Genomic DNA, 11,033 nt, shown 5'->3' with positions numbered 1-11,033 from the left:
GCAAACAATACATCTGACATATATTTTTGAGTACAAAAAATATAAAGGTTTCTCAAGACTCAGCAGTAAAAACAAAAACAATTCAATTATAAAATGATCAAGAGACATAATAAGTGACATTTCACCAAAGTGGGTATAGAGATGGGAAATATGTACATGAGATGTTCAACATCATTAGTCATCAGGGAGGTGCAAATTGAAACCACAAGAAAATGTTACTACACATCTATTGGAATGGCTAAAATACAATACAGTGACCACACCAAATGTTGGTAAGGATTCAGAAAAAATTGGATCATTCATAAATTGCTGTAGGAATGTAAAAGGGTATGGCCACTCTGGAAACCAGTTTCACAGTCTTACAAAACTAAACATGCAATTACCAAATGACACAAGTAGCATACTATTGGGTATTTATCCCAAAGAAATGGAAATTTATGTTCACACAAAAACCTGTACACAAATGTTCATAGCAGTTTTATTCTTAGTAGCCCCAAACTGGAAAGAGTCTAGATGTCTTTCAACAAATGAATGGTTAAAAAAAAAAAAAAAACTGTGATACATTCATATCATGGAATGCTGCTACTCAGAAATAAAAAGAAACAAACTATTGATAGACCAAGAACTTGGAGAAATCCCCAGGAAATTTTGCTGACTGGAAAAGCCAATACCAAAAGGTTAAACAATATATGATTCAATTTATATAACATTTTTGAAGTGACAGAATTTTAGAAATGGAGGACAGATTAGTGGTTGCCAGGGGTCAGGGTTGGGGGAGAGAACACCCAGAGGTTGATATATGTGGTTATAAAAGGGCAACAGGAAAGATATTTGTGTTGTTGGAAGTGTTCAGTGTTTTGAGTTTGTGGTGGATATATAAACCTGCATGAGAGGAAAAAAAAAGTATAGAACTAAGTGCACACTAATGAGTACCAGTAAAAGTGGGGAAACCTGAATAATGTTGGTGGATGGTATCAACGTTAGTATCCTGATTCTGATATTATACTATAGTTTTCCATAATGTTACCACTCAGGTAAAGTGGGAAAAGTGAGCAAGTGAACTTCTGTATTATTTCTCAACTGCACTTGAATCTTTAGTTATCTCAATGAAAGTTTCAATTAAACATGTTACTACAGAAGTCTAGAGAACAGATGAGGAAATTTGACTTTGGTAAAACAAGATGCAGGGTAATTTATACAGTATGTTCTCATTTGTTATTTGAGTGGATGCATATCTACATAGTTGTATATTGGCATGGGAAATTGCTGGAAGGAAACATAAGAAATTGTTGAAGTAGTGACCTTTGGAAAGTCGCAAGTGGGAGAAGACTCACTTTAAAAAATATGCCCTTTTGTGGCACTTGATTTTCTTAAACCATGTGCGTGTGCTACTTGTGTTAATTTATGTTTTAAAACACATAGAAATAGAATATCTTAGGTAAAATATAAACTTTAGTGCTTTACAATATGAATTTTTATCTTCAATGCTATCATAATTACTACATGAAGTAAAGGATTCTATAAGAAATATCTTACAGGGTGCAAACAAGTTTGCCGGTGTCTTTGTGAAACTGCCTTTGCAAAAATTATAACAGTGAGAAAATTATGACAGTGAAAGAGACCTGATCTAACCAACCCCCATCTTACCTTTAACCTCCAACCTGCACTTAGTGATGCCCGGGCTTGAGCCAAGCTAACTTTGGGAGAAATTTACTTTATAGTTTAAATTATATTAGCCATTCTCTAAAACTAAACCACCTTTGTAAAACTAATGAAAGACCACCAGGTTAGGAGAATGAGAGGAGCCTGAATTCTGTTAATATGCAGACATAAATGATAAACAGCCATTATCCTGGAAGTCAGAAGATTTGTGACTTCCTCAATTACTCCTGTAGATAACATCACTATTCTGGAGCCTAAGATTAGCCTTTCGTGATGTTTTCTCAGGCTTTTGCATTTCTGATGATAGGATGGCTTCACCTGGACCTGCCAACCAGTCCCGTAGCCCCCACCCGGAAGTGAACTGAGAGAAGGAGGACCATTTTCCACACCGCTATGATTGCATCCCTAATCAATCAGCAGCATCTATTCCATAGCCACTCCTCTCCCTGCCAAACTATCTTTGAAAAACCCTAGACTCTAAATTTTCAAGAAGGCTGATTTGAGTAGTAATATAACTGTGGTATTCTGTTTAGCCAACTCTATGTGTGTAAAGCTCTTTATTGCAGTTTTCCTGTCTCGATAAATCAGGTCTACCAGGGCAATGGGCAAGAAGGACCCATTGGGTGGTTACAATTGGAGGAAGAAATTTTCATCAAAAAATAATTCCCATCGCTCTGACAATACAAACCCCCAGACTCCAGGCAACAGCCAATGGTAGTTTTTCAAAAATATGGTTCCTAGGGCCTTGTATTTTGATGCCAAACTTTACGGAGGAAACAAATTCTTTGTGCTTGTGTTTTGTCATTTATACTGTCTCATTGATTACATTGTAAATATGTGCATGAAAACAGGCATATATAATTTTACAGTTAGAATCCTCCTAATGCTTGGTTGTAAATATCAATAATATTGACAGCAGTAGGTGGCGAATATTTTCTATAGCCTACCAGCAGAAAAGAGAGGAACTGATGTCAGATACTATAAATCAGCTGGGCCTAATTCACAGCATATCAGAATTTATGAAAAGACTTGATACATTTTGACTAAACGAGAAACAGCTAGGGAACAGGTCTTCAGTACAATTAATTAATACATAAATTCTCTGAGACCTTTTGAGCTAAATGTAAGCCTTAGCCACATACAGAGGAAAGACTGCACAAACAAAAGAGTCTGTAAACAGCAAAGGAGTAGGTCACACTTAGATTACCCAGGGCCAATGTGATTTTGAAAATGTTCGGTTTTTTTTTTTACACTGATGAGAGATGTCTGATAAATCAATACCCCCACAGCAACATTTTTATCATAAAACCTATCTATGGAGTTTGAGGTTTCAGTGAGCCATGATCACACCACCCCATTCCAGCCTGGGCAACAAGAATGAGATCTTGACTCCATTTAAAAAAATTATCTCTTTATCCCTTCATTTTTATTCTTACATCCTGTTTCACATCCTAGGAGGGAGTTGACAAGCAGCTGTCTTACTCTAACAGCTTTTGAAACAACTGTACAGCAAGAAAATGACCCAATTTTTAAAAATGGGCAGGAGACCTGAATAGAAATTATTCAAAAGAAGACATACAAATGGCCAACAAGTATATTAAAAAATGTTCATGATCACTGATCATCAGGAAAATGCAAATTAAAACCACAATGAGCTATCACCTCACACCTGTAAAAAATGGCTATTGTCAAAAAGATAAAAGATATGTGTTGTTGAGGATGTGGAGAAATGAGAACCCTGGTACACTCTTGGGAATAATGTAAATTATGGAAATTACAGCCATTATGGAAAACAGTATGAAGTTTCCTCAAAAATTAAAAAATAGAACTATTATATCATCCAGCAATACCACTTCCGGGTACGTATCCATAGGAAATGAAATCAGCATGTGAAATGGACATCTGCACTCCCATGTTCATTGCAGCACTATTTACAATAGCCAAGACATGGAATCACCCTAAGCATCCATCAACAGATAAATGAATAAAGAAAATGTGTTATATATGCACAATGGAATACTATTCAGCCTTTAAAAAGCAGGCATTTATGACAAGAAGACATTATGTTAAATGAAATAAATAAAGGAATAAAGAGAAAAATACTGCATGACCTCACTTACATGTAGAATCTTATAAAGGTTAAATTCATAGAAGCAGAGAATAGAATAATTGTTGGCAGGGGTTGGGAGACAAGGATAGGGAGACAGATGTTAGTCAAAGGGTATTAAGTTTCAGTTAGATAGGAGGAATTAGTTCTGGAGATCTATGGTATAGCCTGGTGAATATAGTCATTAATAATGTATACTTGAAAATTGCTAAGACAGATCTTAAATGTTCTCAACCCGAAGAAAATTACAAGAATGTGAGGTGATGGATATGTTACTTGGCTTGATTTAAGCATTTCACAAAGAATGTGTATCTCAAAATATGCTGTTGTACACCATAAATATTTAATTGTTTTATTTGTCAATTATACCTTAATAAAGCTGGGAAAACAAGCAAACACACACCCTGGACCTGTGACTCCCTCTTCCACAGACATCAAGGGCTGAACAGCATTAGTTGCAGTACCCCTTCACCACCTTGGTTTTGTTAAGTGGTCATAGTTATGTTTAATCTTGAATGGCTACCATACTCCGCCTAGTAACACTTCAGACTTATTCCAGAGACCTTTGCAAATGTAGATAAAAACTCCTGATCTTGGTTTAATTCAACCTCACAACATGTAGTTCTAGAAGAGCATTTCTCATGAGTTGGTTTTTAACTGAAGCTAGTCTCTAGGTAGGCCCCAAGAGTTAAGGTAAGATGCCAACCCCCTACATCCACTCTGATGTCTGACTTGCAGAAGAACTCCTAATGGAGCTGGGTGACTGACTGGTGAGTGACTTGAGAAAACAGATATGTTTTGACCGAGCAAGTCCTGATAACCATGTGTTTGATGTTGTTTTTCACAATATATTCCTCTCCTCTCCAGGGTATTTCCAACCTATCAGGATAGCTTCACTTAGAAGACTTGCAGGCATCTCAGATTCACCATATTCCAAAATGAATTTAGGATTTTCCTTCCAAAACTTAAGATTCCCCCTCATCCCCTGTAATTTCAACTCCAAATTCTTGCTCTCCCCATTCCTGTACAATGAAAAAGCCTTGTGGATAATCCCTCCAAAATGTCCTTTAATACCTTTCTTTCTATTCCGATTGCCAATGCCTTGAGTCATGTCCTTATCATCCCTGACACAAATCGGTGCAAAAGGGTCTTTTGTTCCCACTCTCACTCTTTCTAGAAATAATGATAATAATAGTTACCATAGAGTTCTTCCTGTATGCTGAGTATTTTCTAAGAGCTTTATATTCATTACCTTACTTAATTTTTATAACCATTCCATAAGTGCCATTATTGTTGACATATTACAGATGAGGAAACTGAGGCAGAGAGAAGTGAAGAAACTTGTCCAGGTTTACACACATACAGTGAGTGCCCAAATTCATCTGTATTGCAATGATTCTCATGCTTTATGGAACATAAGAGTCCTGGGGGAGAAGGTATGTTAAAATACGGATTCCTGGACTCTACACTTTGACACTCACTGATGCAATAGGTCAGGAGTTTGACTGGTGATCTGCATTATCCAAACACCACTGATTCTGATGGAGGTGTACCAAAGAATACACTATGAGAAACACTGGCCTACAACTTTCAGAATGAAATTGCTAAAACCACAAATCTCGTATTTTTATTACCTGCTTAAAAACCTGCTGATGTCCCTATTGCTTTTAGGATAAAGTCCAAATTCTTTGGTATGGCATACAAAACCCTCCATAAAGCAGCTTCTGACAATCTCTACAACCTTATTTTCAACCTCTCCTCTCCATGCCAGACTTCTTATAATTCCTCAGCTATTCATTAATGTATTCATTTACCTAACCACCATTGACAGAGTTTTTACTCATACTTGGCACTATACTAGATGTGGAGATACAGCCAAAAAGATAGGGCACCTGCCCTTGAGAAACTTAGTCCAGGAGAGAGTAATTTTAAAGAGACATACACAAAATACAATAAAAACAGAGGATAAGGAACACTTAAGTCCACCTGGGGGTCAACAAAGGTGTCATTGTGGAAGTAGCATTTAAGCTGACACTTAAAGGATGAAGAGAAGTTTACCAGGTAGCCAAATAGAGGAAAGAGTAGCCTAAGTAGAGAGATATAGCATGTATAGAAGTATAGAAATACATATTCCAGAATCTATACATAGTTCTGTAATTCTAGAATGAAATTGTAAAAGAGTGAGAGAGTAGTTATCAGAGTTGAAGCTAGAGACCTATCTACCAAGGGATACAGAAATCTAAGAGGCCTCCAAATTCCCAGTGTTAACTACACTGATTTTGCTGTGAATATAATAGGATATCACTTCAGTGTTTAGGTTACTGATCAATTGACTTAGAGTTCGTAAAAAGGGAGATGATACTGTATGAGCTCTTAAATGGGTATTAAAAAGTCAGAGATGTACTCCTCCTGGCTAGCAAGATAGCAAATAGCCATGTTGTGAACTGCCTTTGGGAAGCATGTGGCAAGGAACTAGCTGTGGTCTCTAGATGCTCAGGATGGTCTCCAGCAAACAGCAATAAAATGGGACCCTCAACCTTACAAATGCAAGAAAATGAATACTTCCAGCAACTTGAATGAGTGTGGAAGAGGACCCCGAGCCTTCTGTGAGAATTGTAGCCTTGGGCCACACCTTAATTTCAGCCTGTTGAGACCCAGAGAAGAGGACTCAGTTAACCTGTACCTGAACTGTCCCATGAAAACGCTGAGATTATAAATTTGTGTTGTTTCAAAGTGTTATGTCTGTGGCAATTTGTTATATGACAATAGAAAACTAGCACATATACCATGCAAAAGAATTTAGATTTTGCCCATAGGTGATTGGGACATAGTGAAGGATACTGAGCAGGATAATGACATTATATACATGTTAGAAATCTGAGCAGTATAGAGAATGAATGTTAGAAACTGAAGGGAAAAGTCCAGGTATTGCTCCTTTTTTTGCTCTACTTTGGGGAGCATGTTCCACAGTGGTCATGCCCCCTCTGTTGTTCCTGATAGCCCCTGCCTATATGATCTCAGCTTCTACCAGGAATCCTCACCATAGTTTTAGCTACCACTGGGCAGCTACGATTTCAGGGATCTGATAACACTAACTACATTTGTTGTCTCCAGTCCCTGGTAGGCAGGTAGTAGCTAATCTCTGGGTTACCTTATGGCTGCTGTTGGGCTTCCCAGCAATTTAATCACATATTAAGCCAATTGCCTTCTTTAAATTCCATATGTTTGCAATTTCTGGAGTGGTATCTGTTTCTCAACTAGAGTCTCACTGATACAGTTGGCAAATTGACAATTGGGTGATTGATTATATGCAAGGGGGAGTATGAAGGATCTCAGATGACTTCTGAATTTGAGAAACCAATTGGATGATGATGTTGTTCACTCCAAGAGGGAAACATAGAAAGGGGAAGAAATGTGATGGAAGGAGGCCCGAATTGTTTTCAGCATGTTTAATTTGATGTGTCTGTGGGACATCCAAAATAGAGATGTCCAGTAGGAATTTGGATAGATGAGGCTGTAAGCTCCATGAAACCAGAAATTGATATTGTCTTATTCTAAGCTAGTTGTTACTTTTATGTTCTCGTCTCATACCGCTACTGCCCTTTTCACTCCATTACAGTCACATTGTCCTCCTTAATGGTCTTCAAACACAACAGGCATAGTCTCATTTCATGACTCTTGCCCTTGTTTATTCCTCTGCCTATAGCACTCATTCCCTAGATATCTACCTGAATCACTCCCTCAACTCCTTCAGGCCTATGCTGATATGTACATCTTCGCTTTGAGCCTACTATCCTCTGACCACTTTATTTTAGATTGGACCCTCCAAAGCACAACTTTATCTCCCCAATTACTGCTTAAGTTTTCTCTATAGAACTTATCACCATCTGACACATTGCATATTTGATTGTTTACTGTACATTTTCCCCACTAGAATGTGAGCTCTATAGGGAAGAATTGTTTTTTTCACTGCTGGATCCTCAGTGCCTAAAATAATGTTGTATGAATTAGTTTGAATGAATGAATGAGATGTGTATCCCCAAAGGTGGTATGGGTGGTATGGGCCAATTTCCACATTGATTTAGAAATCATCAATTTAAAGACATAAGAGTGGATAAGATTACTGAAAAATATTGGTAGATTGAGAAGAAGGGAGTGCTGAAGATAGAAACCTGGGAAACATCAATATTTAGGATCCTTTAAAAGATGAGAAACTAGAAAAAGAGCTGAGAAAGAGTCAGAGAGGGAGAGAAAGGAAACACACAAATAGAGAGTGGTATATCAGAAACCAAGTCTAGAAAGGAGAAGTTGGTCAACAGTGACAAATGATGCAACTAGGTCAAGTATGATTGACTGAAAATTATCTCTTGAACTTAGAAACTAGAAGGACATTGATGGCTTTGGTGAGAGCAGTTACCTCTAAGTGGTGAGTCAGAAGGCAGATTGCTGTGAATTCAGTAGTGGAAGATAAAGGATTCTGTATGTGGATAATTCTTTCAGGAAGATTAGTTGTGAAGGAAAAAAACGCAATGATATTTGGGGGTTATGGAATGAGTTTTTAAAATTAGGAATGATTTAAGCATTTTGATATTTATGAGTAGGAAGAGTCAACATGGAAAGTGAGGCAGAAGATATAAAAGGGGAAAAGGGAGGAATCATCAATGGGGAAGGCAACAGGGTGTAAGAGAAATATTTGCACAGAGGAGCATAAAGTCCAGAGTTATTCCTGATGATCTTTATTTTGTCACTGACCTAGGAACACAACCAAGTATTGAAGTATGCTCAGATGGGATTTGAGTTTCTGAGGTAAATTCCATTTTGTTTTATATTGTTGTCATTTGGTGTCAATCGAGTAGGAAAATTTTAAAAAGAAATTATCTGAGATTTTCTATGTCTTGACTTTTTGTTATGATTTCTGTGAGAGTTCCTTGATTTACTATTCCTATCCAATTCCACTTAGGATTTTTCTTTTTTCTTTTCTTTTCTTTTTTTTTTTTTTTTTTTGGAACAGATTTCCACTCTTGTTGCCCAGGCTGGAGTACAGTGGCATGATTTCGGCTCACCGCAACCTCCGCCTCCCGAGTTCAAGCGATTCTCCTGCCTCAGCCTCCCAAGTAGCTGGAATTACAGGCATGCACTACCATGCCTGGCTAATATTTTGTATTTTTAGTAGAGACGGGGTTTCTCCATGTTGGTCAGGCTGATCTCGAATTCCCAACCTCAGGTGATCCGCCCACCTTGGCCTCCCATATTTTGCCTTCGCTTGGGAGAAGAGAGGTAAAAATAGGTCACATGGGCAATGAAGTCCTCTAATGGACCGTTTCCCTTGTCCTTACGTTTGGCAACATAAATATTCTTCTAGAAAACGAAATATTTTTCCCTGAACACCAACTCTGTATCCAGAAATGTTTATATTATGTATTTACCTAAAGATACAGCTTCCACAGCAGCAAAAATAAAAACATGATGAAGGCCTCAATTCTTTTTATTCTTACTTAGGATTTCGAAGTTGCTAATTTCTCTTTTTATTAGGCTATCACTCATTCCTCCCCGAATAAGCAGAAGCAAACAGTAGATGGAGCCTGGTTTCTGCTTGGATTCAGCTTCCTCATTGTTCCAGTATGGCTTTTTACCACATCTTGGTGTCTCAGTTATGAATACCTGTCTCAGTTTGGCCTGGAAATCCACCACAGGCACTTGCTGCTGCTGAGAATGCCTCAGGTACAATTGACACTCTTGGTTGCTCAGTGCAGCTGTTCTGTATTTGACTTGAACTTCCACCTCTGGCATGTGCTGGTCTGTAGTCCATCTCAGGTGTAAGTGATCCCTTGCTTGCTCCATTGCCTCACTGACTGGTCCTTAGGCCAAAACATCAGGCATCTCTGACAGCCACTCCACTCTTCATCCAACTTTTTAAGTTCTTCTTGGCAATAGGTTTGGTCTGCTATAAGTCAATCAAAAATGGTCTGAAGCAGTTATCCTACAGTATGGTTTTGTGAGATACCCTTTATTAAATTAATATGCTTTTTTCTACTCTTGAAATGAGAAGAGGATTTTTATAATCATAAATGAATATGAAATGTTACCAATTAAAATGCTTCTTGAGATAATCTTTTCTTTTTAATCTGATAATATGAAGAATTATAATGATAGAATTTCCAGTGTGTTACCATGTTAGTATGTCTAGAATGAAACTTACTTGGTCATGGTATGTTATTTTTTTGACACAGTGGTGGATTGATTTCCTAACATTTTATTTAGAACTTTTGCATCTGTTTTCATTTGTGAAATTTGCTTCATTTTTCCTTTCCTGTGATATATTTTTCTGGTAAAATAAATGGTTAGTTTTACAACCTTTTTATACTTTCAAACAGTTCAAGTTAGACACTACTTATGCCTTGGAGATGATTAGAACTCACACATAAAGCCATTTGGGCCTTGTGCCTATACCTATTAAGGATATAGGTCTTTGACTAAATTTCAATTTATTTTGTTGCTTATTGTCTATTGGGGTGTTCTATTTTTGACAATTTATATAGCTTTAATTATCCACTTAATATAGGTTTTAATGTTTTGATTGAAATTGTACATATCATTATGCTTTACACTTATACTTAAAACATCTCTTCTGTATCTGTGGTTATATTCTCTTTTTCATTTAAATGCTGTGATTTCTCTGTTTTTTTCTTAGTCAAAATTGCCAAATGTCTGTTCATTTTCCTTTAGTCTTTTAAAAAACCTTGTTTTTTTTAATTTACCTTTAGCAGCAAGTCCTGCTCCTTCTACCAATAAAATATATTCTATATCTAATCACTTTGTATCATCCTCAACACTAAAGCCTTAGTCAAAAATATCATAATATCTGGTCTAGGTTATTGCTATCGTCTCTGAATTGGTCTTGCTGTTTTTCTCACCCACACCCAATTCATTTTCTATATTGCATTTGATTGATCATACTAAAATAAAAATTATACTTTCAGTAGTTTCCCATTGCAATGGGAAAAAAATTCGAGCACCTTCCTTTGGTGTATTAGGACTGCATGCGCTCATCCTCACTTACTTTTCTGATGCCATCTCTGGCTATTCTTCCCCCTGTTTCCTGGCTCTCCAGCTACACTGGCTCTTGTTCACTTTTTTAAAAAGGCCTTTCTTGTTCCTACTTTAAAGCCTTTTCAATTGCCATGTCCTCTCACAGAATGTCATTCTTTTCATTCTTTATTTGGCTGGCTCCCTCTCATCAGTCAGGACTCAGCAATGTGACTGA

General features: G+C 37.2%; 1 protein-coding gene across 1 annotated transcript; it reads right to left on the bottom strand.

The window, feature by feature from the left end:
- Positions 1-9,244: 9,244 nt before the first annotated feature.
- Positions 9,245-9,610, bottom strand: LOC116811455 (putative SNURF-like protein). Its single transcript, XM_032756487.1, has one exon. The coding sequence runs from the start codon at positions 9,608-9,610 to the stop codon at positions 9,245-9,247; it is 366 nt and encodes a 121-aa protein (XP_032612378.1).
- Between the last annotated feature and the right edge of the window lie 1,423 nt (positions 9,611-11,033).

Source organism: Hylobates moloch, unplaced genomic scaffold, assembly GCF_009828535.3.
Source record: "Hylobates moloch isolate HMO894 unplaced genomic scaffold, HMol_V3 SCAFFOLD_7, whole genome shotgun sequence".
Classification (NCBI taxonomy): domain Eukaryota; kingdom Metazoa; phylum Chordata; class Mammalia; order Primates; family Hylobatidae; genus Hylobates; species Hylobates moloch.
Note: the sequence above shows the minus strand (reverse complement) of the source record. Positions and strands in the feature narration are given on the sequence as shown.

Coding starts and splice junctions, on each gene's coding strand:
- LOC116811455 (XM_032756487.1), bottom strand. CDS start 9,610: ATGGAGCAAGCAAGGGATCACTTACACCTGAGATGGACTACAGACCAG.